We start from the raw sequence: 15,870 nt of genomic DNA, 5'->3' as shown, positions 1-15,870 counted from the left end.
AAAAAAAAAAAAAAAAGACAATTTTTACGAAACTTCTAAATTATCGAAATTAGCAAAATTCGGGGGAGGGGAGGGGAGGGGAGGGGATGCCTTCGACGTTGTTCCCCCTCCCTCCTTCCCTCCCGTCCCCAAAGTAAAAACTTAGTCACCGAACCGTATTTTCTCGCGTTCCTACGTTATCTGCCACCGCTCGATTCGCTATGGGCAAAATGGAGAAAAACAGGCGATAAGAGGTTATTGTTAATTTAACTCGATAAAGGAACGGCCGGTGTTGGAACTGGATGTCATAACGATTGAACCGAACCGACCGAGATAAAATATTACGCCGCGATACATTAGAAAGAAAATACACGCTCGATATCTAATGTAATGATTATATCGTACCGCGGATCTATCGAGTGGCAAATAAGAACGGCAAGTAGAACGCGACCTCCGAAATTTCCAGGAAAGCGAAGCTGTGCACGCGCCGTTTCCGAGAAGGGAACGAAGATACGCGGTACACGAGCGAAAGAAAACGAGGAAGCGCCTCGTATATCGTAGAAAGAGAGAATAAAAAGCAATCGAATCGCCGGTTGAATCGTAAAGCGGGTTCAACGTGTTGCGGGGCTCCGCGGTCTTCTAGGACGATAGCTACTAGTTCGTTGGGATCTTTGTAAATTGGTACAGAGGGCACGCGAGTCGCGTCGATGCACTGCCGTTCGCGTGTGCAGTTATATACGCATATGTATACACCTAAGCGCGGATACGATCGAGTAGCACGAGTAAAAAATTAATTGGATAAGATTCTCGAGGTGTGATTCGTTTCCCGAGCCGCTCCCACGAAGCGAAAAAGGACGAGGTGTATCGAGGCGCGTATATATATATATATATTATTCGTTTCAATGCCAATGTCCCCTGTGTTCTTCACGATTTTCCGTATTTGTTACATCGAAACCCTGTTTCCCGCTTATTCCTAAAATATTCTTCCTCGCATTTTGGTCATTTAATCGTTTGCGCTCAAGGCCTTTTTCGCTCGAATCAACAACTCCACACCATTTCTCGCAACCGTTCCGTGAATTTCTTAGTTAATTTAAAAAATGATTTCACACGTAAAATTTATATTTTGATATTTTACGTATCTTTACACTTTTATCGTACTTTTACACTTACTTTTAAGCTCAAACCAATACCGAAAATGCAGTTCGATCCGCGATTTAATTCGAGATAAAAAAATCTAATCATTCGACAGTATATTATTCCACGTTTTATAAGATTATACGCGAAGAGCTTAGGAATCTATTCATTCTATTAAGAAGCGATATTTTAAAAAATCGAATAAAAATAAATATTTGCCGCATCGATCCAAGTGATGCTGCAGAGTCATCTCTCGAGTTATCGCGTGGTGCCTGAGAGTCACCATTCGAGAGCAAAGGGTTAATCCAACGTAAATAGGAAATAATGTAGACATGAAACCGCGCGATTTTTAAATCGATTTTAAAGTATATCGAAACGTAAACATTTCCCTCCTTGATTGATTATCTTAAAATATTCTTCTTCGCATTTTTTGGCCGTTTAATCCAATATCCGAGAAAAATAACGTAAAAAACCGCGCGATTTTAAAATCGACTTTAAAATACATCGAAACATTTTCCTCCGATTGATTATCCAATGTATGATCTCACCGCTTATTTCTAAAATATTCTTCCACGCATTTTTCTCATTGGCCATTTAATGCAATAGCCGAGGAAAATAACGTAGGAAATCGCGATTTTAAAATTAATTTTAAGATACATCGAAACATTTTCTTCCGTAATTAATTATCCAATGTATGATCTCACCGCTCATTGCTAAAATATTCTTCCTCGCATTTTTCAGATCGATTTTAAAGTACATCGAAACGTAAATATTTTTTGCTCCTTAATTATCCTAAAATATGCTTCCTCGCATTTTTCGCATTTTTTAGCCGTTTAATCCAATATCCAAGGAAAATAACATAGGAAATCGCGCGATTTTAAAATCGATTTTAAGATACATCGAAACATTTTTCTCCTCGATTGATTATCCGATAATCTACGATCTCACCACTTTATTAATAAATATTACTAAAATATTTTTCCTCGTATTTTTTGACTATTTATCCATTTTACTATTTTATATTTTTTGACTATTTAATCCAATAGCCGAGGAAAATGACGTAGGAATTCGCACGATTTTAAGATCGATTTTAAAATATATCCAAACATAAACATTTTCCTTCTTGATTGATTATCCTAAAATATTTTTCCTCGTATTTTTCGTATTTTTTGACTATTTAATCCAATAACCGAGAAAAATAACATAGGAAACCGCGCGATTTTAAGATCGATTTTAAAGTACATCGAAACGTAAATATTTTTTGCTCCTTGATTAATTATCCTAAAATATTCTTCCTCGCATTTTTCGCATTTTTTAGCCGTTTAATCCAATATCCGAGGAAAATAAAAAACTGCGCGATTTTAAAATCGATTTTAAGATACATCGAAATATTTTCCTCCTCGATTGATTATCCGATAATCTACGATCTCACCGCTTATTCCTAAAATATTTTTCCTCGCATTTTTCGTATTTTTTGACTATTTAATCCAATATCCGAGAAAAATAACGTAGGAAACCGCGCGATTTTAAGATCGATTTTAAAGTACATCGAAACGTAAATATTTTTTGCTCCTTGATTTTCTAAAATATTCTAAATTATCCTAAAATATTCTTCCTCGCATTTTTCGCATTTTTTTCGCCATATAATCCAATATCCGAGGAAAATAAAAATAGGAAGCCGCGCATTTAAGATACATTTTCCTCCGTGACCGATCATTCGTATTAACGTAGAACAACACCTCAACACCAAGACAAGCGATTCGATTCAACGGGGTAATTTTCGCGGTGGAAAAAATGATAGAGCCGCTCGAGCCGAAACGGGTCGAGTCGAAGGAGGATCCGGTTACCCGGCTCGCGTGTGGTCTCCGACCGATCGGAAAGCGAGCCACGATTGAAAGGCCGTTGCCAGCGCCGCTGCTTGAAAGTAAATTTAGCGGGAAACAACAACGGTCTCGAACAACCCGCTCCGTCCTGTTGTCGTTTTCTTTTCGCGATCCGTAAAGGGAAATTTCAGGGACGAGGAGAAGGAGATGGAGGAGGAGGAGGAATGGCTCGTTCGACCGGTAACCCGACTGTGAAATTAAACGCGCCAAGAAAATTCTAAGGCGACACGATCCTCGCTCGCGGAGAAAACAAAGCGGAAGTGGCGGGCAAAAGGTCGGCCCTCCCTTTGTATTTCAAAAAGGGATCGTTTTTCTTGGCGTTGCGCGTGGCCAAGCATCGCCGGGACGGAAAAACCGACGTCGCGGCTCGATACGTGATGCAACGCGTGAATCGAAGAATCTCGAGTAGGCAGCAGATGCAAAAAAGCGACCGTCTCGAGTCGCCGATCCTCCTTTCTCGTCCTTCGGTATTCCTTCGAGCGACGACGCGTTCGAGGAACGCGTTCGAGGAGATGTTCGAATCACCAGTCAAATAACATCGGTTGCGATCGATCGAGGGACAAAGGGAAATGACGAGGGAAAGAAAGAAAGAAACGTTTCGCGATCTTCTTGTTTCCGCAACGCGTCGATTAGAACCACGCACCCGATAATCGATATAAATAGGCTCGAGCAACAGGCGAAACGAGTACGCGCCTCTAAGCGGCGAGGTCGCTCCTTGGATCTGCAACGTGATATTAACCCTTCGACGCGTATTAAGTTGCGTCCCACTTTTCTAAGGCTTGGGTGTCCGGGGGGGAGGAGGGGACGATCGATTTTTGTGCTTTTGAATCGGCGCCGATTCGGAGAGCGATGTGGAAAAAAATATAAATAATAAATAAAAATGGAAAAATGGATCGGTTTTTAACGATTTCTGAATTAAATTAAAAAATATTTATTTTTATATTGAAAAATTATCAACTCGAGAAACGGGATGATTTATCGGTTTTTTTTTTTTGCTTCTTCGAGTATTTACCTACGTACGTACGCAAGGCTCGTGTGACTCATTCCCCCGTCGCGAATAAGAAGATCGTTGCTTATCGCGCCCGAGACCGATTTGGTGACGAATGACGAATTCCATAATGGAACGACAATGGGAACGTTAACGTTGAGGTTAGAAACGTAAGGAGAGAAGTCGAAGTTGGGATCGGGAGAAAAACGATCGATCATTCCATCGCGATGACGCGGGAAATGGGGCGATAAAAGAATGCGCGGATTGCGCAAGAGCTCGATATTAAACGAAATGTCCCAATTCCCTTCTCGACGAAGATGAGGCGCGGATATCGGCAACGCGCGAAAAGTCGTTCTTCCTTTTAACTCGCGATACACTCGCGTAATTCTCATTTCCTTGGTACCTTTTTCTCGAAGGGGGCGGCGTTAATTAATTAATTAACGAACTGTTATTGAAAATTCGACAAACTCGAATTACTATTTTCTTGATAAATTCCTTCTTTTCGAAGGGAACAATATTAATTTATTAATTAACGAGTTGTTATTGAAAATTCGACAAACTGGAATTGCTATTTTTTTGGTAAATTCCTTCTTTTCGAAGGGAACAATTAATTAATTAATTAACAATCTGTTATCGAAAATTCGAGAAACTTGAATTCGTATTTTCTTGGTAAATTCCTATTTTTCGAAGGAAACAATATTAATTAATTAACGATCTGTTATCGAAAATTTGAGGAACTTGAATTTCTATTTTCTATTCCTTCTTTTTGAAGGGAGCAATATTAATTTATTAATTAATGATCTGTTATCAAAAATTCGAGAAATTTGAATTCTTATTTTCTTGGTAAATTCTTGGTAAATTCCTTCTTTTCGAAGGGAACAATATTAATTAAATAATTAATCGATCTGTTATCGAAAATTCGAGGAACTTGAATTCTTATTTTCTTAGTAAATTTCTTCTTTTCGAAAGGAATAATATTAATTAATTAATTAACGAGTTATTATCGAAAATTCGACCAACTCGAGTGGAAAATCGTTCTCCCCTTGAACTCGCGTAATTCCTTAGTAAATATCTTCTTCTCAAAGAGGATTAATTAATTGAAGAACTTATTGAAAATTTGACGAACTCGAATTCCTATTTTCTTGGTAAATTCCTTCTTTTCGAAGGAAACAATTAATTAATTAATTAACGAGCTGTTATCGAAAATTCGACGAAGTCGAAAATCGTGCTCCCCTTGAACTAATTCCTTAATAAATACCTTCTTCTCGAATTAATCAATTAACAAGCTGTTATCGAAAATTCGACGAACTCGAAACTCGATATCTCGATAAATGGATGGAATTACGAAATGATTCGACTTCCAACCGCGAGAACTCTTTGCAAGAGATCCCTCTTTCCAAGATTTCGTCCAAACGCTTCGCGTTCCTAACCTCAACGGCGAACTGACTTCTCTTCTTTTCGAGATTGATTCGAATTCCATCGATTCTCAAAACCAACTCGGCAATCGTAAAATATAAACCAGAACCTGCTCGTCTACAGATTCGATATAGGCCCGTCGAAAAGAAAGATTTCGTAATCGAGGCGGATCTGGAAAAACGTGACACGTCCGCTTTATCCCTTCTCCCGGTGCGTACAACGCTCGATGTCGTGGCGGTAACCGCGGAAGCTGGCCTCGACGAGCAATGTCGTCCAGTCTCACGAGAGCCTTCCTACCGCTAACAACAACCAGTCCTCCTCCCTCCCTCCCTTTTGCACCCTTTGCCCTCTGCTCTCTCGTATCCTTCTCTCCCTCCTCCTCCTCCTCCTCCTTCTCCTCCTCCTCGAGAAAAGTTCTCGAAGCTTCCTCGGTTCGAAGTTGGAAGGGAAAATCGAGGTGCAGTATAGGAATGTCCATATCGTCGAGAAGCGAAGATATTCGATGCGATATTCGTTATGTCATCGACGGAGAAGCCTGACGCGGCGGGAGGAGATTGGTGGCGGAGGAAGCCCGGTTCTCGGGCGAAGTCGAGGTCAGTACTCGCCGTAATTCACGAGATCGCGATCGTCGGAAGCCGAGTAGAAGTTAATTTGTTTTTCCGATTCGAATTAATCGATCCCCGTTTAATTCTAATATCCGCCGTGTCGAGGAATTCCAGAAGCCTTGGAGATTGCCTCCTCTGCTCGAGGAGATCCGATCCACGATATCTCGAATAATCCGTGAACGGAACGCGAAACGTGCACACGCGTGATCCATCCGTCTGATTAAAATTGTCGGCGGACGAGGCTAATCGAGGCTCCACTCTAGATGCGACGTCGATGTAGAGCGGCACGTACGCGTCCAATCGATCGCTTCTATCGATATCCGAGATACGAGCTGAGCGAGTCGGTTGCGCCGCTTTGAAGAACAATTGGCTGGGATCGAAGAAACGAAGATCTTCGTTCGAATTCTAGGCAGTACTTTTAGTAAGTAGAAATGTAATCTGGAAAAAAGATTGAGAAACGAAGAGCAAGAAGAAGAGGGAAGTAGATCCGTGAATTATATAATTCGTCGGTCGAGTTGCTCTTCTGCCAGCAACATCCGACGGATTGATGGAGCGAAACGAAGCACGCGCATTCGTCGATTTTTTTATTTCTCGTCATCTTTTTCTCCATCTTCCGCGATGGCACGCGTGTATTTAGAATTTGATTAAAGCTTTGGTGGGTCTGGTTGACGCGAGATCTCTCTTCTGGATCTCTTTCGTCGAGCAAAGTTGTGAAGGAGGGCGGCGAAATACTCTCGAATGCATAAAGTGCAGAGAACCGTTGCGCTAGTTCTCTTCGAATTCCGTTCGCCTTTCCAATGAAAGCTTTGAACGAGGCGGTGTCTTTGGCTCGAGCCGTATTTGGAGATATCGATGACGTATTATTGGTTTCTGAAGAAAAAAGGGTTTCGAAAAAAGAAATCCAAATGTTATTAGAATACCCTTTTCCTGGAAAGTAATTTTATTTATTTGATTGATTCCATTAAATGGAATCAATTATTGATTATCGATTCTTTAAATCTTCCATACGCAAGAAAGTTGGACGTGACGAGTGGAAAGATCGTATGGAGGATGAGGCGATATCTGCGCATCTTTTCCGCGTAAACATTCCCGCAGTTCGTCATCTTCGAAGATAGAATTACGTCGGCTTAACGATTCGTCGCGCCTTTGTTTCCTCGCTTTTTCTCTTACATGTAATATTTTCAAGAAGCTCGCAAACATCAAACCCCTCGATTAAGAAAGCACGACGATCCCTCTTATCGTTCTTATTTCGTATTTAACGCACGAGCAAAAAGCGAATCGTCGATTAATCAATTATCGAAATCCAAGGAAACTTGGTTTCATCGCCGAGAAGGAGGAGAGAACCTTTTCCCTCGTACATTTTCCGCGATTCCAAGCGGCCAAGCGTGACACGAGTGGCGCTGGAGCGCGGATAACGCGCGATTTATCAGTGGGTGCGCGCGTTAGAATGTAGAAATCCTTGGATCCGAGCGAGTGATCTGCTCTGGACACGTCCGATTCCCTCCCTACTAACCGCATAATCCGTCCCTCGTGAAAGTAAGCCAACGATAAGCGCGATTCGTTCGAAATAAATTTCGAATCTTCCACCTTCCCCCTCTCTCGAAAAAATTTCCAAATTCGAAAAATCCGTTTCGAGAAAAGTTTCCAAGAGTCCGTCGAGTAAGTCGAAACCGTTCTTCGTGCCTTCGTTTTCTCGGTTCTCCTATTCGAGAAGTTTCGAACTATATATACATATACACATACATATATGTATGTGTGTAACATTTGTTGTGTCATTCACGGAGAAACCTGACACTCTTTCTCTCTGTTTGATATTTTGACCTTAGAAAGCAATTGGAACGAATTCTCGTTCTCTTCCGGATCCTGTTCTCGGCGACCTTCGATTCGAAACGAGTATAACGAGTTAAAAGTTTAAACACGCGAGTGGACGCGAATCATAACAACACGATATATATATATATATATATATATATATATATATATATATAGATATATATATATATAGATATAACGTGGCCGGTTACGGAACGAATATCTCAATTGCGTAGATTGAAATTCCTATCTCGGTTGTATTGGCTGCGGAATAAGACGGTAAATGACAAGTTGAAGGAAAGAAAAAAAGGAAAAAAAAGAATAACAAACGTTAGAATTCGCTTAACAGGCTAAAACGTTTTCGAGCGTCGTAGTAGTGTAGTAGTAGTAGCAGCAGCAGCAGCTCTTGTTTCTCCCACCTCTCCACCTCTCCGCGCTGGAAATCTCGCGTATTTGAAATGCTCGAACGGATCAACGGTTCCCGCTCGAGAGATCGCGAGAGCAACGACGCGTGTGGATCGAAAGAGCGACGTGTCGATCTCCTCTCCGTCGGGTGCACGAGAGCGTGAACCCGTTTCGACTTCACTTGAACGAATCTAAAGGGATCCTAGAGGTGGTGAGAATCGTGATTCGAAGAGAGAATTGTCAGATGGACGAATTGTCACCCATGTCCATGCAAATTTCTCAAACGTTGCGCGATTTGTAATCGAAGATTCCTCGATCTCGGGGAACGAAAAATCTATCGACGAACAAATAGCTCGAAATTTACTTTTAATATATCCAAGACGAGAGAGATATATCGAAGAGAAAGAGGAGATAACCAACACTTTGACGATCATCTCCTTGACGTGTGATTTTAGAGACGGTAAATGGTAGGATGGACAACTGCGGAGGCGGTCAGCGGCTGCCCCCGGACGGGGACGAGTTTCCAGCGGCCTACCAAGAGTTCGGTGGGAGCAGTGGGCAGCAGCAGCAACAGCAACAGCAGCAGCAGCAGCAACAACAACAGCAGCAACGTTTCGTGACGACGGGGAGCGCGACGGCGAGGACGTCGACGATGATGGCGAACGGCCGCCTCGTGTGCAACGAGAGCGAGTCGTTCATGGTGAACGAGGGGTACAAGTTGCTGGAGGGGAACGTGGCCACCGGTATCATTCTGCAATCCGAGAACAGGATCCCGGGCCTTGTCCCGGGCGCGGAGAGCTCGCCTGTTTGCCAGGAGGTGGTTGGAAAGCTGGAGATGGCGGGGATCGAGATGATGGGCGGGAAGATCGAGCGGGAGAACGTTGTCCGTTGTCAAGACGCGAGCAGCAACACCGTCTCCCTTTTGGCTCGAGAGGAGCCGAAGGACGACCTGGTCAAAAAGGGTACGTCCGTTTACTCGGCCACGGCCGGTTGCTACGGGAGCCAAGCTTGCGACGGAGGCGTCCTCGTGTCGGAGAAGAGGATCGAGATCACCGGCTATTATCACAAAGACGTGACGACCACAGTGATCGAGGAGGATCGCCACGCCGAGAAGGATGACACGCCCCCGCCGCTACCGCTCACCGGTAAAATTTCCTATCCGCGTTCCGTCGCCCCTTCGATTATGTTTCCTTGCCTCGAACGATGTTTCCTAATTCGTTCGTGTTTTCGTTCACAGGCCCGCCCAAGATCGACCGTTGCCCCACCTCGTACGCGGCGAGGAACGCCCCGATCCTGGACTCGACGCCCAGAAAATTCACGTTGAACGGCGAACTGTGGAGGCAGGACGACAAATCCGAACGATCCGTCAGGGACAAGATCGCCATGTTCTCGTCCCAAAGCAGCCTGGACGGCCCCCTCTTCCCGAACGCGAGCATGATCGCCGCGGCCGCGACTAACAGGAGGCTGTCCAAGTACAAGTCGACGGAGGACGTGTGCAGCGACGAGAGGCATTGCGGCCAGAAGGAGAGGATCTCGTTCCTCGGGGATAGGACGCAGAGCTCGTTCGATCTGACCGACTCGGGGAGAAGTATTGGCCAGGATCCGGGGAAGAGGTACAACAGGCAACGATCGCCATTGGCCGGCACGTTCAACGCGTTCAACGCCTCGAAAACGTTCTCGAACGTTCCACAGAGACCTGGAAGCGGCAACTCGACGACCGGTCCAAATGGCTCGTCGACCGGCTCCTCGTTCGAGGCGTGCCCGATACCCAAATCGTCGGTGAAGAGTTACGTCTCGACCACGAGTACGGGTCAAAATTCTCCGGCGATGAAGCCGGGTATCGCGTCGGCCGCGTTGTCCCGCGCCACGAGTTTCTCCGGTTCCTCGTCGGCGTACGGGCATCAGGATCGTACCTCGACGGCCGGCGATCTCGCGCCAACGTTGGCGATCGCAAGGACGAATTCGTTGGCGTCCACGTTCAAGAGACCGACCGAGGACAGTTTAAGGAGGAACAGTTTGAACCAATTGATCGAGCAGAGGAAGAGGTCGATCTCGAAACTGAGAGGATTGGTGATCCCCGAGAAGGAGACGATAACGATCGACGCGCCCATCGTCGACCTACCCGAAATCAAATCCCGAGACTCGATACTGTTGCATCAGGTAAGCATGCTCCTCCTCGCGAGAACGGGATAAAAAATGTGTAAGCACGCGTTACGTTGTCCACAGGTGTTGCCAAAGATGAGCATTCAGGACAAGTGGGGCTCGCAAAGTTCCTTGGCGAGCAACGCCAGCACGGCCAGCGTGCCTCTGAGGAGCGCGGCTTCTTTCAAGATGCCAGCTCCCCAAATACACTCAAAGTACTCGCCCGCCTTCAAAAGGAAGAGTCTGACCGTGTACGGCACGTCCTCGTCCAATTCCTCTTCGACTAGCACCGTGAAAACTCCGTCGCCCGTCACCACCATCTCCACGCCGCCGCTTTGCGAGCCTCCCAAGAGTTTGGAGAGCATTTGCAGCCCGACGCGAAGCGACTACAGTTTCGAGTACGCGTCGACCGCCAGCTCGCCCGAGGGATTGCGTGGAAACAGGCCGAGAACAGCGCAGAGGAAGGCGAGGATGGATTACGACGACTCGGACAACGACTCGGCCGTGAGCAGCTCGCAGAGCAGCATATCCCGGGGCTTCAGCCCACCCACGTCCCCTGTCCCGTCGGAACGCTCCACCATTTCGTCCGAGAGATCGTACGTGTCCACGGAGAACAATTATCAACGGCGATCCCTGATCATAGACAGCCCAACCAGAAGCTACAACCAGGCGAGGGAATCGAACGCGGACGGTTCTCAAAGAAACGGTTCCCAAATACCTCAGAGACAATTGAAACGATCGAACAGTACCGACACCAATTGCAGCACCTCCTCGACTCTCACCTCAGGCTCACAGGCGAGCGCCGAGTCACTGTCCCGACGGGTGCTCAAACCTCAGAGCGTGGAGGCTATAAATCGTAAGAACATTCTGGCGAGCGCCAGATGCCGTAGCGGCAGAGATCTGAACGGATCGCCACTGATCCAAAGGAAGTTTGCCGACGACAAGGGGCGATCGATGATCGGCGGTGGCGAAAACGGGGAAGAAAACGGTTATCAGAAAAATCGGGGGAAAAATAACGTTTCGAGTACGAAAGACGTGGTGAAAATCGCTTACATCGAGGTGACGGATCCGTTGGGAGAGGAGGATCCTTTTCAAAAGGTGACCGAACGATCCGATTCGCCTTTGAAGATGAACGTCGCTTCGCCCTCGAACAACAACGTGGCGAGGCCGTCCAATTTCGAGGCCTCGATCGAACCCTCGAACGATTTGAAAATGTGGGTTCGCACGGAGGCGAAGGCTCTGGCCAGATCGATCGAGGAGAAACCGATCGATAAAGTGGAGAAAAAGTCGGCCGATATCGCTGCCGCTGATCCCGTGGACAACGATCAGAGGAGGAACAATAATAAATCCGTCGTAATGGAGAAGCAACGGTACGGCTCGATCGAGTTGTCCTCGCCGAGTAGACGAATCCAGGAGAACGAAAATGAATCCAGATTGACGAAGCAACCGCGTTGCTTACCTCCGAAGAAATCTTCCGAAGATCAGAACGATCTATTGACGATACTCACGACAAAGAGCAGATCTAGATCGGCGATACACGTGGACGAGGGAAGTTTTGGTCGGTCCAAAAGTCAGATGAGTCTGGAGGATATCCTGGGAGCGAAGGCGGAGACGAAGTCGGCACGAGGTCAAAGCGGTGAGACGAGAACGGAAAAGAACAACGTTTTCTCGAACAGCCAGAGTAATTTGGGAAAATCTTTATGGGAATCGAGGGACAATCGATACATGAGAAGAAGCTCGAGCACGTTGAACGAGTATTGGAACGAGGATCATAAATCGTTCTCAAAAGCGTCAATATTGGAAAAATCAAGATTGGCCGAGAATAGCGCGGACGAGATGATGGAAGTGGAGAAATCGAAATCGACGTTGTCGAAAATTCCAACATCGAGAAATCTCGGTCGAAGAAGCGTGAGTGTCACGGATATGAAGAAGGCTGTGGAGGTGAACTTTACCGGTAATGCGCAAACGCAGAGCGTTGGAACTGGTCATAACCGATTTCCCAGTTTGGACAGTAGCGTGGACGAAAATGTGTCTCCGGTTGGAATCGATATGGACACGGACAGATGTTGCAGCGAACAATTTGGAAGTATCAGTTCGTTGGCGAGCAGCACCAGTTTGATCTCGCAACAGGAATTGGCGCAGCTAGTCGAAGAGGCGAGTCTGGAAGAAACTCGAGGTGCTCACGATGTGATCGTTGTGTTGCTTCACAAGGAGAATCCGACCGGTAGCGTTGGAATCACTTTGGCCGGAGGAGCGGATTGCGAGATCAAGGAAATCACTATTCATCGAGTTCTGGCCCATTCCATAGCCGACAAGGATGGTCGTGTGCAGAGAGGGGATAGGATTCTGAGTATAAATGGAAGAAGCACGCAAGGTCTCACGCACAGAGAGAGCATAGCGGTGCTCAAACAGCCCAGATCGGAAGTTGTTTTGGTTGTCTCTCGATCGAGGACGGAGGAAGGGTCTTGCAAATTGAAATCACGAACTGCGAGCGTCGAAACTATCATCGAAGGTGAGATTCGAATTTTCGAAAAATTTCGTTAAAGGGAAAGGTTTTATTTATAATAACCGAGCAGATTTGGTTTTCGAAGGATTCGAGACGAACGATACTGCAGAAGACACTGCGTGGGGTCCACCGTCGGTTGTAGCAGTTTACAAGGACGGAACTGGTTTGGGATTCAGTCTCGAAGGAGGTAGAGACAGCCCCCTTGGGGACAGGCCATTGCTGATTAAAAAAATATTTACCGGTACGTTGTTTTTTCGATTGATAATCGCATCTTAAAATTGTATATATAATAAATATTGTGATGTAGGAGGTGCTGCTGAAAAAACAGGTGCCTTAAAGGCAGGGGACCAGTTATTACAAGTGAATGGATATGATGTGACACGTATGTCAAGAATCGAAGCGTGGTCTCTTATGAAGAAACTACACGATGGCGAAGTGAACCTCCTAGTCAGGCACCCTGCCACCAAATCGTCGTAAATGGTAGTCAATTCCGATAAACGTGTCGTATGTATATCGTGACACCATGGATGCAATACAACGAATTTTAAACAAGTGCAATGGTTTCATAGAATGCAATTTTTATATTGAATTTGAACGATACAATACGTGTTTGGATGATTCTTGTGTTCGAAATCGGATTTTATTGCGAATATTTAGTGTATCTTTTCATCTACTTTCAAAAAATAGAATAATCAAATATTTCGTTGAAAATTTACTATAGGATCCATAAATTCTGCTTATATATGTATATCAAGATTATATCGCTAAATAATTATTTGAAAATCTCTGCGAGAAAGAATTCTTTTTTTCGATATTGTGGTACTATTGAGTACAATGTATAACGTCCGTTTGCATACGTGAGGAATATCTTTTCTAATCATCTATTATTAGTTTGTATTGAAGTTTGATCTAAAGAACGTATGTATAAACATGTTTTTGTTTAATACGATGTTATGAAATAAATAGAGAAAAATAATTTGTAAATAAAGAGTGGAAAAATTCAAAATATAATTATTCTAGAAATATGGCATATATAATGTAAAAAAAAAGAAAGAAATGTTAATATAATGCATCATTAAAGTATTTAAATGTAGACTGACATTCGTTTCTAGGTTCGCGTTTGTTAAAAATCATGCTGTGATATATGTATGTGTGTTAATATAAAAGTAATAAGCATAATAATAAAAATGGCTTGTCTTTAATAAATTCTTTAATAAACTGATATTATAAATATTTTATCAGTTAAATATTTTAAATGTTATTAAACAACTCTTTGATATCGTATATTATTTCATAAATATTTTCAATGCGATTATGGAAAAGATCGTTGCTCTTTTTCTTTCAATTAAGTTTAAAATAATTTTCAACAATAATAACAAAATAAAACACAGATTTAACAACGCTTTAAAGTAAAGTTTTATATATATATCGAAGATTATGTTTGTAAAATGTTAATTATACGTTCAACAAAATTAATACCAATAATATTTCTTTGGTTTACGATCTTCTTTAATATCCATTTTATCCATAATATCCATTTCAAAGGTTTTCAATTTTCCCTATAAATTAATAAAAATCAAAATTATTAATTACACTGTTACATACTAATTATATATTTTTATTAGATATAAAACTTACTTCGAATGTTAGTTCTTTTACGTCATTTGCAGTAGTATCTTTAGATTGCTCGATATATAATTCCGGAGATTTGTAATCTACAGTTTCTTGACTACTTAAAGGAATTGGGATAATTCTACCAGTTCTACAAGATACTCTCACTTTTTTTCCCTCTTCTGTATATCTCCATTCTATAGCAGTTCCTTTTCTAAAATAAAATTAAAGATATGAATATGATGTATTTTCTAATAATCCATATTTGTTTTAAAAATTATAATTACAAATCGAAAGGATCAACTAATTGTACATCTGTAGTAACTAATAATGGTTGTTCCACGCGTATACAAACTCCAGGGAAATCTTTCTTTTTTCCACGTATTATTGCCTTTGTATTTAATCCTTGTACAATAATCCAATTTCTTTCTTGAATGATATCTTGTACTATTCCTTGTTTTCCCTTATCTGGACCAACTAATACCTCTACCTAAAAATATTTTAATGCTGCTTCTTTTTATAACGCATAAATAAAGCATAAATATATATCGTTTATAAACTACATACACGATCTCCACGGAAAAAACTCCAATTTTTTATAGGTTCAATCGGAACATATTCTCGACGTTTTTTTAACCAATTTTCTAAACAGAAACCTGTAGTCCAAGGACGATGTATAGAAAAATACAACTTCTTTCTTGATACTATTTTACGTGGAAGAAATTGCGGTTTACCGGGTGGAGGCTTCCAATATACCTAAATAATATAATAAAATAACATATGAAATATTATTTTCTAATAAAATATTATTTCTAAATAAAATGTGATATAAAATATGATAAACATGTATATAAAATAAATGTACGTACACGTTCTGTAATACGATCTATATAGCGATCTGGTAAATTTGCATATTTTTTAGACCATTCACCCATCTTTCCAAATAACATATTTACCAGTCTCATTTTTTTAAATTATAAATTAAATTTACGTTTAAGATATTTAAAAAGATACTATACTTAAAAATTATACTAAAGTCAAATCCTCAATTAAATATGTAACACATGAATTAAAATGTGTATGAACTTCGAAAAAGTATGATATATAGAATTGAAACTACGTATACTTATTTTACTTAATATATAGGTGCATATATCACATATAAATAAATGATAAAACGTGTTAATGTTATTCAATGTGTTTGATTTATATTAAAAAATTTTATCACAATATGTCTTATTAATTCATAAAATTTTTATTAAATTTAAAAAAATTTAAAATTAAGAAACTTAAAATTTTTGTGATATATTATATGTTACATTATATAAAAATTGTATTTAGATATTCAACAAGTAATTTAGATATTGGATATATCATGAAAATACTTGT

The 15,870-nt window shown here is 42.2% G+C and overlaps 2 protein-coding genes across 5 annotated transcripts in view; one reads left to right on the top strand and one right to left on the bottom strand.

Moving 5' to 3' along the window:
- Window positions 1-14,076, top strand: part of LOC122720138 — a 39,008-nt gene extending 24,932 nt beyond the window's left edge. For 3 of the 4 annotated variants that reach the window (XM_043946638.1, XM_043946635.1, XM_043946639.1), the window contains 5 exons: window positions 8,678-9,367; window positions 9,460-10,382; window positions 10,449-12,876; window positions 12,941-13,111; window positions 13,178-14,076. In XM_043946638.1, the coding sequence (XP_043802573.1) occupies window positions 8,678-9,367; window positions 9,460-10,382; window positions 10,449-12,876; window positions 12,941-13,111; window positions 13,178-13,347 (4,382 nt within the window). In that variant the 3' untranslated portion in view covers window positions 13,348-14,076. The remainder of the gene's footprint in view (window positions 1-8,677; window positions 9,368-9,459; window positions 10,383-10,448; window positions 12,877-12,940; window positions 13,112-13,177) is intronic. The other variant, XM_043946637.1, reaches the window with a different exon arrangement.
- Window positions 14,063-15,550, bottom strand: LOC122720139 (probable 39S ribosomal protein L24, mitochondrial). The gene is made up of 5 exons (XM_043946640.1): window positions 15,351-15,550; window positions 15,049-15,237; window positions 14,769-14,971; window positions 14,509-14,695; window positions 14,063-14,429 (listed from the first exon to the last, which is right to left on the bottom strand). The coding sequence occupies exons 1-5, from the start codon at window positions 15,444-15,446 to the stop codon at window positions 14,343-14,345; spliced, it is 762 nt and encodes a 253-aa protein (XP_043802575.1). The 5' UTR covers window positions 15,447-15,550; the 3' UTR covers window positions 14,063-14,342.
- Window positions 15,551-15,870: the final 320 nt, after the last annotated feature.

Source organism: Apis laboriosa, unplaced genomic scaffold (genome assembly GCF_014066325.1).
Source record: "Apis laboriosa isolate Shangri-la unplaced genomic scaffold, ASM1406632v1 scaffold11_cov152, whole genome shotgun sequence".
Lineage (NCBI taxonomy): Eukaryota > Metazoa > Arthropoda > Insecta > Hymenoptera > Apidae > Apis > Apis laboriosa.
This window is presented reverse-complemented; position numbering and strand designations above follow the sequence as displayed.

What these genes read in the sequence shown, in the direction of transcription:
- LOC122720139 (XM_043946640.1), bottom strand. Translation starts at nt 15,446, where the DNA reads ATGAGACTGGTAAATATGTTATTTGGAAAGATGGGTGAATGGTCTAAA. An exon ending in GTTTTTTCCGTGGAGATCGT is followed by an intron (nt 14,972 to 15,048) that starts GTATGTAGTTTA and finishes AAATATTTTTAG; the next exon opens with GTAGAGGTATTAGTTGGTCC. An exon ending in TAAAAGAACTAACATTCGAA is followed by an intron (nt 14,430 to 14,508) that starts GTAAGTTTTATA and finishes ATTAATTTATAG; the next exon opens with GGAAAATTGAAAACCTTTGA.